We start from the raw sequence: 15,216 nt of genomic DNA on the forward strand, positions 1-15,216 counted from the left end.
CCCCTTCACCCTCATTTTCAGAGAAAGCTGAATCCTGGCTTTGCAATAATAAAGGCAAAGTTTGGCATTCCTACAGTGAGGACTCAGGAAATTTGGTCCAGTGCTTTGTGTTTTCTTTGAGTCACTGCATGATGGTGCACAAATCTCTGCATCCTTCTGTGCCTCAGTTCCCTTGCTGTGGCCAAGGATGAAACCCCCTTATCTTGGGGGAACAGGAGATATTCATTACTGCTCATAAGATGCTCAAATGGCAGCATAAATAGTAAACAAGTATTTAGTACTTTTCTAAAGATAACTCATCTGCAAACACTCAGGTCCACAGCCCAGAACTGGGAGCTCCCTTGGCTGTTACATAACTGCAGTAGGTTGTTTTTATTTATTTTTTTTTTTTTTAGGAATGAGTTGTTTTTATTACTGTAGTAATTTCATAAATAAAGAATACATCTGACTAGAAAGGATGAAGCAAAAATAAATGCCTGCTTGACCCAGGCATATGGGAACTAAGCATTATCTTAATTATATTTCTGAAACAGCAACCTCCTATCTTTGGCCCAAAGCTTTCAGAATTCAAAGGCAAACACTGCCCTGATTTTTCAGCTTTTCTCCCCCATCCACCAACTCTTTGTGTTGGTGAATTTGGGGCTGCCAGGTATCTCCCAAGTGCATGAGTCCAACTGCTCCTTCCTTGCTGAAATGAGATGTTAGGGGGCATGCAGGGGTGCCATGTGCCTTGCCTCTCCTCCCTGGGGTGATCTCCCTCCCACAGGAGGCTCCACTTTAGAGCAGGAGATGCTCTTTTGGCCAACTCATCCACTATTGTACCTGTGCCACGATGCCTTTTATAATCCCGTGTTTTGATCTCCAGTGCAGAGGCTTTGGGAGCTGAGGGTCGCTCTGGCTGCAGTTGCAGGTGATGCTGGTTACAAAGGGGAGCTCTGCAGGTGCCCAAGCAGCCTGGCAGCTCTGCAGTGCCTGGCCACGAGCAGGGCCCACAGCCACCCGAGGAGCAACTTCTCACCAGGGTGCCCAACGCAGCGCAAGCCTGTGGGGTGCTGGCACTGCTCCTCTGGGTGGGAAGGCTTCCAAGTCCTTATCTAAACCTTCCCCCCTCCCTCCTCTCATACTCCTGAACTATTTTTAATAGAAAAAGTGAAGAAATGAAACCACTATGAAATCATCACGGTGAAATAAATCTTTAGCTTGAAGCCAAGATCCAGTCACTGCATCTTCCTGAGGACCAAAGCCTGGGAGCTCCAGGAAGGCAAATCCCGCAGAGTTCCAGCGACACAACCGCACTCCCTGAGGGCAGAGTGCATCTCCCAAGACATGCAGCGACAGAACTTGTAGGGAGGGTGCACGGGTGCATCTCACAGGGACATGTGCACATGGCAGGGGGACACAGGGGTGTTGACTGCACGGGGGGTGCACAGGAGCACCTTACCGGAGCAAGAGGCACCGATGAAACTCTGATGGGGTGTATGGGTGCACCCTGTAGGTGAAGGCACGGCTGAGGCTCGCAGGAGTTGCAAGTCCCGGGGGGATGCACAGGTGAAGTTTGAGGAGAGGCACAGCTGCTACGGCTGGGCGCTGTCACCGGGCAGGGGGAGGCGCAGACGGAGGAGCTCTTGGGGGATGCACCTCACGGGACCGGGGGGGTCCGGGGCCTCCCGCCTCCCCGCCCAGCATCCCCCGCCCACCCCGTCCCTGCACCGGCCGCGCACGGCGCATGCCTCGGGCAGATGCCGGCCGGTTCCAACCGGGAGAGGCCGAAGCTTTTCGGGTCCTGCGAAGAGGAGGAGCCCGTCCTCCTCCCTGCGCATCCCTCCTCCCCCTCCATCTCTTCTCACCGCCCCACGGAGGGGCGCGGAGGCGGCTGGGCCGGCTGCGCTCTCCGCACCGCGCAGTGGCGTGGGCACGGCAGGAAAAGTTACTGACCGGGGGGCGCTGAGGGATGGAGAGGGGCATTTACCGGGGCTTGGGACGAGCCGGGGCCGCGCGGCTGCACCCCCAGGCCGTTCCGCTCCGCAGAGCGTTCCGCGCGGGATGGCGGAGCGGGGGCGCGCAGAGGCGCGGGGAAGGACTCACGGCGGAGCAGCCGCGCCGCAGCCCGCGGGGACGGGGTGCGGAGCCCACCCGGGACGCGGTGCGGAGCCCCACCGGCCGGCCCTCCCTCCCCGCGGCTCCGCGCTCCCGCAGCGCCCTGCGCAGTTCCGCGCACCCGCAGCAACTACTCCAGAAATCTGCTGAGCGCACAGCGCGTTCGCAGTAGATAAACAGACACATAAAAAATAAATTAATAACCCTCTTCCGCGTGCACCGATGCATGCGGGCAGGGATGCGCGGCCCCCGACTCTCCGCGCAACCCCGCGCCGTAGTAATTTGCAAGGGGCGGTGCAGGGATGGGGGGGGCAAGGGGGAGGTGTCCCGCCCCCCCGATCACATGGCGACCCCGCGCAGCCAATGCGGGGGGCTCTAGGACCCGGGGGACCCGCGGCCCCCCCGCCCTATAAATGCCTCTCCAAAATGCAGCGGGGCTCCTTCCTCTCGTCCCGCCCGGCCGCGCTGCTCTGCGCCCCGCTGCCCGCGGGTCTCCGTGCCGGCTCCGCGCCCCGCTCCTTCCCCCTCCCCTTTTTCCTTTTTTTTTTTTTTTTTTTTAATCTTATTTTTTTGTTAATTTTCTGACACCTCCCCTCCCGTTTTTCTCCTCGCCCCCTCCCCACGGCCGGTTTGCATGCATTGTCTGTCTCCCAAGATGGTTTGTGAGACCAAGATTGTGGCGGAAGATCATGAATCAATCCCGGGATCCAAAAAAGACACGATCATTGTTTCCTCCTCCCAGATGTGGCCCTCTTTGGCGGGCTCCCCTCCCTCACCCCCACCTCCCCTCACCCCACCAAAAGAAGACCCCAGGCGCGACAATGTCTATATCCGCGAATTCCACCCCTCTGAACAGGAGGTGGTGCGCCGCATCTTTTACGAGGGGATCATGGAGCGAATCCCCAACACGGCGTTCAGGGGGCTGAAGCAGCAGCCCCTCACTCAGCTGCTCTACGGGCTGCTGGCGGGTGAGTATCCGCTCCCTTTTGGGGCGGGGGGCGCCGGGCCTATTCGCCGCCGCGGGTCTTCACAAAATGGTCGGAGAGGCGGGAGGCGGCGGGACCCGCGGGCGCGGTGCGGCCGGGCAGCGCCGCAGCATCGTGCGGGGCGGCCGCGGAGCCGCAGCGCTGCGGCGGGGCCAGGCGGGCTGGGAGGGGGAGCCTGGCGCCGCCGGGGATGCGCGACCCTCGCGGGTGGAAGGGCGGGCAGCCGTGCAGGGGAGGTCGCGGCGGGGGTGAGGGCACATCGGTCATTGTGGTTATTACAGGGCTCGGGGGTGCGCGGAGGGGAGCGGAGCCGGAGCCCACCGGCCGCCCCCGCGCAGCCCGGCGAGGGGGGCACGGCGTGCCGGCGTTGCTTGGAGACAGCCGGGCCCGCCGGTGAGCGGCCCCCATTCGCCCCCGGCGTGGGGAGGGGGTACCCCTGCAGCCGCACCGAGCCGCGGGGTCACCGCACCTCCCCGAGTTAAAAATAGCGCTTGCAAGGTGTCCTCTCCCCGCGCGAATAATTAATAACGCGCGCCCCCCGCCCCGAGAGGGCTTTGGGGTGGTCTCCTGTCCCCGGTGGGTGCAGGCTGGTCGCACCCCGTGTCCCAGATACCGCGGCGGACGGGATCCCACGCTGAGGGGGCCCCCGGCAGGCGCTGGGGAGCTGGGGGACGCAGCCGGTGGCTCTGGGCCGTGCCGAGAGAGCCGCCGGCTCAGAGGCACTCGCGGAAGCGCCCCAGGATGGGGACGGGCAGGGTGGCTGCCCGGAGAGTCGGTGCTGATGGAAATAGCAGTGCCGCAGTGCCGAACACATGGCTGCGGAGCGGTGCCCGCAGCGCGGCTCCTCCACCCGGCCGCGTTCCGGCCTCGTCGGGGACAGCGGAGGGGCCGGGGGCGTGCGGGGCTCTGGGGGTGCCCACGGCCCCGCTCCGGAGGGGCTCGGTGGGCCCCGGCGTGGCGCGGCGGCATCCTCCCCACCGGCTCCTTCAGGACCTCATAAACTTCTCCGGGTTGTCTCGTCGCGATACGCCGTCCCTTAACACGATAATCTCGAGAACGTGAACTGTGTGTGTACTGCAAATGTATATTTTGACTGTGCTTGTTTTGTTGATTTATTTTTATAACGAGTTTGTATTCCGAAATCAACACTAAATTCTCTTTTCTGACAGGTGTCGTTTATTTCTCTTCCTTATCTCCATAGTAATGTGCTTTGTTGTGACCAAGTCCTTCCTGCTGACCTGCTGTTTGCCCATCTTTCTGATGGGCATGAGGTACTACTTCAGTAGAAAAGTTATCCTGCACTATCTCGATTGTGCGCTGCACACGGACATGTCCGATATTGAGCAATATTACATGAAACCGCCAGGTGAGTACGAATTCCCCGAGGGAGCCTTCCTCCCCCAGCCTGCTGGGGAACATGGCTGCTCCCTGCTGCTGGCGCCTTTTCCTCCTGTCAGCAGCACTGAGCAAGCTCAAAAGTCGCCAGAATGCAGCTCTTTAGCCACACCAGGCACAAAGCCATCTCTGGCTTTGGTTTGGGGTTTTTTTTTGCTGATTTTGGTTTCTTTAATTTTTTTTTTTTTCATTACTCCCCCTCCCCCAAGTGCCTAGTCATCCCAGGCAGGCTCTGTCCACCCCTGGAGCGCTGTGCTGCTGGGTCCCACAGCCGCCCCGAGGGCTGGACTGAGGTGCCTGGGGACACTGAGGCTGGAGGATGTTATTCTGGAGGATGTGGGTCATTCCCTGCAGCCTGGGCCCACCCTAGCCCTTACATCCTCAGCTCGGTGGTTTTTTGCTCCATGCATTTGGTATTAGCTCTGACTGCAGGAGGAGAGGGAGATGAAGAGGCCTTTTAGCCCAAATGCTCAGAGGAGCCCATTGTAGCTATTGAGCCCATTTTCCCATGTCATTCAAGAACATTCCTTAATGCTGGTGTTTTGGAGGAGGCTTGGATCAGGTATGTAAAGGGCTGCTGCCACATAAGCTTGCCCTGATCTGGGTTCATCCCTTTGTTCCATATATGCATATAATTAAAAATACAGTATCTAATGATGATGATACCTTGTTAAGCTGTAAAAGACGACTTAGGTTCTAAAGACCCTTTTTTTTTTATGACCTGTCAGGTGCTATTTCCCTTTTTGTAGGCACACAACCATACTGAGGACAAGGGCAGGGGGATGCCTGGGCAGTCAGTTGGGGTTTGAGGTTTGCTTTTGGTGGTCACAGAGTGCTAGTGGTGAGCTGGAAAAGCAAGGCAAGGATGGTATCCCACCTGAGTTCCATCTTCTTGGGGTACCTGCTCTCTTCTTGGGTACCTGCTGTGTTATTTTTCCACATGACCATGTTTTTGCTGTATCATTTGCTGTATCATTCATGTTCCCCAGGTGGGACAAACCTTTCCCTGGGCACTTCTAGAGAACTGCTAGGAAGTGTAGTAACCACAAGCCTTCCCTTCCTTCTAATATGCAGTGTTACATTTTGCTAAAGTGTTGCTCCTCTTATGAAAATCGTTAACTAGCTTAATTTAGCTGTCTCTTCCCATCATAGTGTATATCTTGTACAGATATATCTTATATCTATACATAGTGCATATCTTATATCTTGTCCCATCTTACACACAGAGTGTGTTTCATTTACAGAGAGTGTTTTTGTAAAATTAAGTGATGTGTGATGTATATTGAAAAAAGCTCAATCTTCATTAAAGGTGGTGTCACAGAAATCAAAGGGTTCATAGCAAAACATTTCTGCACCTCTGTAGTGAGGCCCAGCAAAGTATTATGCTGGAGAAAAGAGCAGAAGATTCCAGTAGAATAAGAATGTGTGACATGGAGTTAATAGGTGAGCTGCTTCGCTTGTTAATGCTCAGGGCTTGCGTGGTCACAACTGAGAGGGATCACAGTGCCTGTGTTTATAACACTTGCAGACACAGAAAATAAGGGAAAGAGACTCAAAGTAATGCCCTCAATTTGTTTAGGGTCAGTAATGTAATTTAGTTCAGCTGTGTTGCCAAAATGTCTTTGAAATGTTAGCATTGCTTTTATTTGGTACCTGAAAGAGCTAATTGCAATTTTAGAGCAAATGTGTGGGCTTTAATTTTTGACAGAATTTAATCATCTAATTAGGCTTCTGCCATGGCATAAAAAGCAGATTTATGGGATTGTTGGTGCTTGTTAAAAGTTCTTGATGATAATGGTGTTGGGAAAAGGGACCAGGGAGGCTTTGGGGTATGGAGAAGGGTGTCTGTGCATTGGAACCAGCGCTGTGTGCCATAAATCCATGTGGTGCTATTTGGTGTAGCTGGCCACAAGGCATGAATCCAGTGGTTTGCTCCTGTTTCCTCCAAAAATGCAGTTGGTGGATTTTTTTTTTCTGTAGGACTGCAGGATAAACACAGTTATCCTAGAAAATGCCAGAGTTTTGTGCACTTTGAAGGCTGGCTGGCTGAACATCCAGAGGAAGGCAGCAATGTGCCCCACTGGCATTGCCCGTCCCACCCAAAGGGCACAACAATGGCAATAAAACAAATTCAAGCCCCAAGTTTGTCTTTTATTTGCCTAGTTTACAAATTAGCACTCAGGCAGAAATTATTGCAGTGGGAATGAGAAGGGCTTGTTGTATTGTGGCAGCTGAGATATTTGTGAGAGCTTTCTCGGTGAGGTGTTAAGAGTAATGGGATGTGGGGACAGGGTCCCAGAGAGGCTGGAGGTGGCCAGAGCTTGACCAGACAAGTTAAACCCAACCTAATATATAACTGCAGCTTGGCCTGGGAATATGACCAGGCAGCTTGCTGCTCCTTCTCTAGAGAATCCATGTTTTCCTCCTTCAATATATTTTTTTCTCAGCACGGAAAAAAGAGAAAGAGAGTTTTTTTGTGGTGGGGTCATGAATTCCTGTTTCTCAGGGTGATGAATGCAAAGGTAGAAGTGGGACATGGATAAAGATGTTGGTTGAGGCTTTGCTGAGGTTTTTGCCCTTGGAATCCAAGATACCCAGGCACAAAAACCCGTTGTTTGCAGCCAGCTCTGTGTGGTGCCTAGAGCTGGGGAGTAGTGTTGTAGTGAGTATCTACAGCAAATAGCTTCTGGTGAGGCAGGCATCTACAGTGAGGGGGTATTTTAACTATTAAAATGGATTATTCTTGGTGGTATTGTGAAAGCATCCACAGAACATGTGGGTCAGTTTATAACCAAGCCAAAAGGACCAAGTTTGCTGTGGGATACTGTGAGCACCCAGGTTAATGATTAGTGTTGAACAATTCCATGAGTTGCACCATATTAGGGCTTTTCTTCAGTAGCTTTTTTGAACCTCTTCAAGTTAGTTATTGTTTGAATTTTCCTCTGCTGGATTTTGTATGAACTGAAAAATATGTGCTGACAGTGATTTTGCAGAAGTACACTAGCCAAAATTCAAATCTTTGTTTTCTATTGCCCTCCTACACTTATGCCAAGGGTCTGGCAGAACATTTGGGCCAGTGCTTAACTTGGAGCTTGTACACAGCAGTGTGACTTGAAATTGCTTTCAATATGAAAGGAATTGTTTGTGTTGTGCTTGCTGGGGTCTTAAAACAGAAGGTCGAATGGTTCAAACACCTTCCTGAGCTCTTTGTAAATTCACATTTTTCATTTTAAAATAGCACTTATTGGAATTTACCTTCTTTTTTTTTTTTTCCTTTTTCAAAGGCTATGAAAAAAGACTAGTGGAATGGCGAAAAAGAAAGAAAGGAATTGGATAATGGGCTTAATTGTCAACCAGAGTAACAAGCTCTAGTAAACAGAAAAAACCCCAACCAAAACCAACAAAAAAAAAGGAATTAATTTTAAATAGAGCCCTGCCTCTAGCATTTATCTACACAAAAAAAAAGATGAGCACAGCTGGAGCATCTTTTATGGTCTGATGATTTTGATGACTAATCAATTTTACAGTGTCTCTTTAAGCTTCTGTCCCAGTTGGTTGTGTTGTATATTTTTTTGCAGTGGTTGGTGTGTTAGAGAGATTCTTGTGAGGCTGAGGTCTCAGCTGGAGAGCTTATGGAAACCAAGACTCCTTGTGTCCCATGCAAAACTGCTGTTCCCCAAAGCGACAGGGACTGGAGCTTTGGCTGACGAATTTATGAATTTCCTTGTGTCTGTGGTTGTTCATCGAGTTGCTGTGGCTGTCCTGGCAGGGTTTGCTGAGGTGTGTGCATACCTGACCCGGTCCTGCAAAGACCCCGTGGTGGTGGCAGCTGGGCTGTGTCAGGTTTTGGAGTTGGTGACAAGCTTGGTGGCTGCATCACAGTGCCCAGTGCTGCAGGGGAGGCTGGACAGACAGACAGCACAGAGGGGACACCCTGGGGAGCTGAGGCTGCAGCACCTGGGGGGTATTGGTGCCCTGGTGATGCAGCAGCTGAAGCTGCAGTGCTGCTGCAGGTGCTGGGTCACAGAGCCACCCGTGCCGAGGGCTGTGGCAGCTGCACAGCTCCAGCCCTGCTCCGTGGGCAGCCAGACACCTCTGGGTGCTCCAGGCAGGGAGGGGATGGTGCTTTGCTCTCCTGCCTCCATCCAGGGTGAGCAGAGCCTTCCTGTGCTGCTGCCCTTTGTCCCCTGTGTGTGACAGTGCACGGGAGGAGCCTGCAGGGATATCCTGGCCTCCCTGCGGCACAGGGCCCTGGAAGAGGGACTGCAGGGGGATGGCTCTATAGGGGTCAGTTTCTGCTGCTCTTGGGTGGCACATTCCTCAGCTGAGCCCAAAGGGGGATGTCCTGCCCTTCTTGGCAGAGGTTCTGGGATCATGCCCTTCTGCCAGAAGAACACCAGTTAGGCAGGTCCAGAGCTGGGTTGTGATCAGGTGAGATCCTGTTTGCTGCCTCCACCTTTTGAGGTTTCCCTCACCTGCTGTGAGGTGTCTGTCTGGGTAACAAGTGAGTATTTGTGTCTTGCATCAGGCCATTTGGCAGTGGGTTTTTTCCCTCTGGCACGATGTTTGCACGGTGAACAGCTGTTTGTGAGTCCTGTGGCACCTGCTACCTCTGCTCCATAAGTGCTGAGCCTTGGGAGGCTCAGAGGTGAGCACCAGTGACTTTTGGGGTGCAGGGAAAATACAGGGTCTACCTTGGGAGGAGATCCTCAGCCCTGGAGCTGCGGTTGCTCTGCCATGCCTAAACTCTTCCAAAGACACACAGAGGGGGTGGGGAGGGTGTTTCTCCCCACTGAGCCCCGGGGCAGAGGGGCAGCCACAGAGCCCAGTTCTTCCACATTCTGGATAATGCTCAAGCTGCTAGATAAGCAGGAGTGAAGCTGCCGAGTGATAACATTGTTGGGGAAGAATAGAGCAGCTCTTGCTTTGCAATGAAACTGCTCAGTTACCTGAGCCAGAGAGGGCTCGGGGCTGCTGCTTCTCAGTGGAGGAATGTGTTTTTGGAGAGCCCTGCCCCACTCCTGGTGCCCAAGGGGCAGCTGGAATCTGAAGCATCCCTATCTGCAGCATTTCTTGCTGGCTTATGCCGTGCCCTGACCTCGTGTATCTGCCAAGCCCCCTGAGCTGCCTGTCCTGTGTTGGGGTTTTCATGCTTGCCTTTCCCCCAGTGGGGTAGGGTGGTGAGCAGTTCTGTGTGGGGCTGGGAAAGCCACGGGAGAGGCTGTGTCCTTATCTCCTCCTGGGTGTTCCCCAGCTCTGCTTCCTATCACTGCTGGCAACTGAGGTTAGGTCTCTTCAGCAGAGGAAAGTCTGTCCTGTGAGAATATCACTGCTGGCATCTCTCTGCAGCTCCATGAGAGTGCTTCCAGGGACGTGACCTCCATAGCAGAGAGATCCTAGAAGATTAGGATTACAGGCTTTCCATATACTTTATAGTGGGAAGTATTTTGTTGAAGTGTTTCCAAAGCTGACTTCCTGCAAAGGAGACAGTCAGAGATTTTTCTACTGTTGCTTTTGGGTTTCTACAACTTAGCAGCATGAAACTGCCTGGTTTGGCATCTCTCATCTCCAGTGCAGAGTTTTTTGGGAAGCAAGATAAAAACAACTCGTGTTTCCAGGTGTTAGGGATGGGCTTTATCCAGCATTTTTAGTGGGCTGAAATGTTTTGGTTTTATTTGAGTAATGTAAAATGTCTTAAGAGTGGGATTGCCTCCCAAAACCCACCTCCTCTCACACTGGCACTCCATCACTCATGGCTGTCTCATTTCGCTGTGCTGGGGCCTTGGCTTTTCCATCTGGATGCAGCCCTGTCCTGCAGGCATGGGCACAGTGAGCAAGGCAAAGAGCTGCTGGCACCAGCTCTGCCCCCACCTGAATTCCCAGAGCTGGCCAAGGGCTGTCCTGGCCCAGCAGCAGAGCCCCAGTGCTGCAGCCCTGCTGATAACAGCTGGGCTAGATCAGGATGTGACACAGCTTGGGTCCCTTGCAGTGCTGAGCCACGTGGGCCCACTCTGCTCAATCCACTGGAGGGTCTGCAGGGTCTTTCCACCTCACAAAATCTTTTTTTCCCCACTTCTGGGGGCTCAGGTAGTACAGAGTAGAAGTGCAATGCTCTTGGTGAAAGGCCCACATAGGAAAACTGGAGTTGCCTGATGAGGGGAGCAGTCTGTAGATTCAGGGCTGTGTCATCCACAGCCAGTGGAATAAACATGGTTATGGGCAAGCAGCTGCAGCCTCCCCCCCTCCCGATTTATTTATCACAGGAGCAGGAACATATGCAACAAACCCATTACTCAATGTGCATACCCATAACATAAAAATAGCTCTCCCTTTAGATCCACAAGTTTGGCACAGTCCCATGTCAAAATTAGATGAAAATAGATTTTATAGTAAATTTTGCAGAGTAATATGACCTTTTTTTCACCCTCCACGTGTTCAAGCATTCTCTCTAAAACAGCCAGTCCCTCGTGTACATGACCATCACTCAGTGTTTGAGCTGTAGCCATGACTGGTGGATGTGATGCTGCTGAACCTGAGCTCAGCCTGCAGGTGCTGAAGATCCTCAGCACATGCCAGTGCTGCTCATTAATCTTCAGTAGAGGAAGTAACCAGTTGTGTAAATTGAACATCAGTAGTTTTTTAGGTGCAGTTAACTTCTCAAGACCAGCAAACACACCACATTAGGATTTAGGAACGTGAAGGAGTTAAGGACATCAGGTGTTTTGTGTTTTTTTCCTAGCTTTGAGTAATTTTTTTAATGTTTTCTGCAGTGTTAAATGTTTTCTGGCATGACTGTATGCATTTTTTCAGGACTGTCTTAGTGAATAAACCAAAATGGGTTCTGACTCCAGAATTTTGTTCACAAGTTTAAATGCAAATTTATTACTCTTATAAAGGGGTTTTGGCAGCTCTTTTTTCTCTTGCTTTCTTAGGAATGACCAAAATTTAAAACAATTGCCCAAAAGTGTTTCAGTTTAAGGTTTCATAATAGCCTAAATTTAGGCTCTGTGTTGGATATCTGACTAGTGGCAGGAGTTTTACAGGTACAAAGCTTTGAGCTCCTCTTGACACTGAATTTTGAATGTAGGAACATGAACTGATAAATCTTATTCTCACGTTGTATTTATTTATTATATTCAGCCTCCTAGGATTACCCAAGTGTGGTCATGTTGCTGCCTCTCAGTGTGCACCACCAGTGGTCTTAATACTTTAGAAATTGCCATGGAGGATTGCTCTCTACTTGAAGAGACCTCTAAATATATTGAAAAAAAACCTGGTTTTATGTAAAAGTCTAAATCCATGGCCTGATTTTTCAAGAAGGTAGAGCATTCAAAATCTCCCCAAATTTCAGAGTGGATTTCTGAAATTCCCTCTGTAGGCTTAGATCTTGATTCAGGCAGGTTATATTTAACTTCTCAGGGTGGGAATGACTTTTGGGGTGGCTGTGAGCCCCTTGGGGACTCTGGGAGCTCACAGAGTTGTTTGCTGATGTATTGGCTTTATTTTGGTAATGCACTGCTGGGGATCTGTTACAAATAATCACATACTTGGTGCTGTTCCCTTCCAGGCTACAGCAAAAAGAGAGACCTGGAGTGTTTTGCTGGTATCTGGTTCTGTGATGAGCTGAGGGATGTATGAGCCTTTGTTGTCACTTTCTGCATCAGCAAAACAGGGAGCTTCAAAGTGTATTTTTAGATTTTCTCTTTTTCCATTCTGTGGAAAGCTGAGGCATCGTTTTGTTATCCTGACAGGTGGCTAATGAAAGGAGTCTTAAAGAATATCCAAAGATAGCAGCATGTCTTACCTAGTTTCTATTGACATATTTATTCCTTGTAACCAAATAATAGGGTTTAGGGGGGTTTTGTGGGGATTTTTGGGGGTTTTTTTTCCTTCTTTTTTTGTTTTTGTGTTTTAGTAAGGGGGGCACTTGCAATTGCCAAGAAGCCTCATGTCCTTTATTAAGGATGCTTCAAAAATTTGTTCATAGTGGTCTGGTCAGAGCCAGGTACAAGCTGTGGTATCTGTTACAGATGGCTTTGAGCCATTCTTTTAAGTCATCTATTGACCCATTGGACCCCAGCAATCAATTAACAATTTATGACAGCACAGTACAGTATCATTCATTGTCTTCTATAACTGTTTGAAGAGTGTTTCTTTCAAAAGGAAAAAAATTTATTTCTTACAGGATAGTTCTGAAATGTACACCTGTGATTCCCAGGGCTTAGTGCCAGGCTGGGCTTCTGCTTTAAAATGGGATTCTGGGAGTGAAAGGAGACCTTTCAAAATTGGTAATGGGAAGCATGCATTACAGTTGTATTTTTAAGTGGCTACATGAGATATTGTTATTTAAAGTGGGATTTGCAACAGTGTAAATGCTAATGGAATAATGCAAGGTATTAGTCCCACCACAGCGTGTCCTGCTTGAAATTGTAACTAGCAAGTCATATTTGTCACTTAAAATTCATGTGTTATTTCTAGGGCTCATCCAAGTGGCAAAACTGAAAAACAGGTTTTGTGAGAAAATGATTTTTCAGTTCAGGAACTGGAAAGTAAAAGGAAGGAAGGGTAGTTTTGGTCCAAAGCAAGCTGATTTACTACTCCCTCTCTGTTTTTTCATGTGATGAAGCAAGGATCTGTGTTTAGTGGGGGATGTAATGCTTTTTTCAGCCCAAAACACAATAGTTGGCTGTTAGAGCTTTCCTTAAGAAGCACAGGTCAGACCCAAGTGCATACCTAGGAAATGCTGACCATGATAGAGCCATGACATGGTAAAGTGTTGGTTCCCCTCAGGCAGGTCCTGCTTTGCATGGCACTGTTAAATCTGTACTGAGTCAGTGCTGGCATTTCAGGCCCTGTTTGAATTACATATTTAGGTATTTTATACCGGTGCAGTAGTTGAAGAAGTGGTGTTGAGGGGTCCGTCTCTGAAGTCCTGGCTGCTGGGGCATCCCTTCCATGTGATCCTTGGAGCACTGAGCTGTGTGCCTGTGTCCTGGCCAGCAGTGCTGGGGGCTGAGCTCTGTGCAGGATTTGTGCCAGCCTGGCTTTCCTCTGCCTTTCATTTTCCACCTTTGGTGATTCAGGACAAATGTGTGAATTGTTTTGCATTGACAAAAACTGCATTTTTAAGTAAGCTGCTTGCCGAGATTTACCCTCAATCACCAGTAATTGCTATACAAGCTGCTCCCACTCTCCCTTGCCAGTGTGCTGAATCCTGACTTGGAAGCCAGCATCAGCAGTGCAAGTTTGTTTGCTTTTTACCCTTGCAACTCTTGGGCTCCGTGCTGGTGCTGCTAATTGAAATGGGGGTGCTGGACCAGCTGTCTGGTCATGTGCACCTTGCACAAAGCTCACTTTAACAGGTATCAGATATCATTAGTGATTCCTTGAGGGTTTTATTTTCCCATTTTTTTTACCCCTCTTCCATCCCCTAGCACAGTAGTTCAGTATCCCACATTTCCAGTCTTGGGTCTAACTGCAATATTTGCATTCCTTTGAGTTCTGCTCACCTCTCTTGTCCATCCCTGTGTTGAATTCTCCCGCGATTTTTGGTCTGATCTACTTCTTGCTTTACTCATCACTTCTGGCATTTCCCATGGTTGGTGGTCCCCTACCCAGGATCCCTCTGTATCTTTGATTTTCCCCTTCCTTCCATCAAACTTTTCAATTTATGTGCCTTTACCTAATTTTATTGTATATGTACTTTCTTCTCTTCTTAGTTCGTCCAGATGTGTGGTGAGTGCAAGTAAATACTTGCAAGTATCTTTTGGTAGAAGTGTGAGAATAACAAAGATGAGAAAATAAATAGAGGTCAGCAGCTCGAGGATATTTTGTGTCTGCTAAGCTGCAAACAGTGCACAAACCCACATGTCACTGCTGGGGGGAGAACATTTTACCTAAAGGCAAATGAGCTGCCAGCAACAACATTTCTTACACCTTCTTCAGAGCATCTAACCCACATCACTTCTAGGTGTATCGATTGATCTTTTCCCCTATAACTTTTCTTACAAGCCTAATCCTTCCCATTTTAACAAGATATATAAAATCCTTATTGCATTCAGAGTGTGCAAGAAAAAAAAACACAAACTACTTCATTTTCTGAGACCAGGGTTTTTTGTTCTTTTTTTGGAGGTGCCAAATCTGTTCATCCTCCCTGGATCTAGAGAACAGCATCAGAAACACTGTGTAACACTTCTAGTGGGAATCCAGGGAAGACCTAAATCTGTAGTCTTCCAATTTAAAATAATGTTAAATAGTAGAACTGCAAAGAGAAGCTTTTGAAAACAGCCTGGTTTGGAGCACCTGCCATTTCCAAGTGCTAATTCAGATGATGGTTAGTGAGAGGCAGAGCAATGAAAGCACAGCAGAAACCTGGCTGCTGAACATCCTGATGAAGTCCTCCTTGGTGGAATTACATTATTATTGTGGGATTTGTTAAAAAAGAGAGAAAGCAAGCAGTGAAAAAGTTACTGTACAATAGAGATGCTAATGAGAGGGTTGTGTTGTTTTTTAAAATCCAAACTGTCTAAAATGGGTATTTGTAAAACACCTTTTCAAACTTTTGCTGCTTGTAAAGTCAATTAGAGTCACTTAATGTCTCTGAAAATTTATGTCTGGTGGGGTTTCAGAAGCTGTCAGTGTTCGGAGGATAACATCAAGCTGTGCCTCTTGGACAGTGATTCTTGTCTGGGAATAAGCCATCATCAGGTTTTATGGGGCTTTTTTTGAGCCATCAGTA

At 49.6% G+C, this 15,216-nt stretch overlaps 1 protein-coding gene across 1 annotated transcript in view; it reads left to right on the forward strand.

Annotated features, from left to right (window-relative positions):
• The first annotated feature begins 2,720 nt into the window (after nucleotides 1–2,720).
• The window catches only part of NAT8L (N-acetyltransferase 8 like), a 32,268-nt gene continuing 19,772 nt past the window's right edge, over nucleotides 2,721–15,216 (forward strand). Inside the window, exons 1-2 of the mRNA XM_059470795.1 lie at nucleotides 2,721–3,065; nucleotides 4,285–4,449. Coding sequence (XP_059326778.1) covers nucleotides 2,732–3,065; nucleotides 4,285–4,449 — 499 coding nt within the window. The 5' untranslated portion in view covers nucleotides 2,721–2,731. The remainder of the gene's footprint in view (nucleotides 3,066–4,284; nucleotides 4,450–15,216) is intronic.

Source organism: Ammospiza nelsoni, chromosome 4, assembly GCF_027579445.1.
Source record: "Ammospiza nelsoni isolate bAmmNel1 chromosome 4, bAmmNel1.pri, whole genome shotgun sequence".
Classification (NCBI taxonomy): Eukaryota; Metazoa; Chordata; class Aves; order Passeriformes; family Passerellidae; genus Ammospiza; species Ammospiza nelsoni.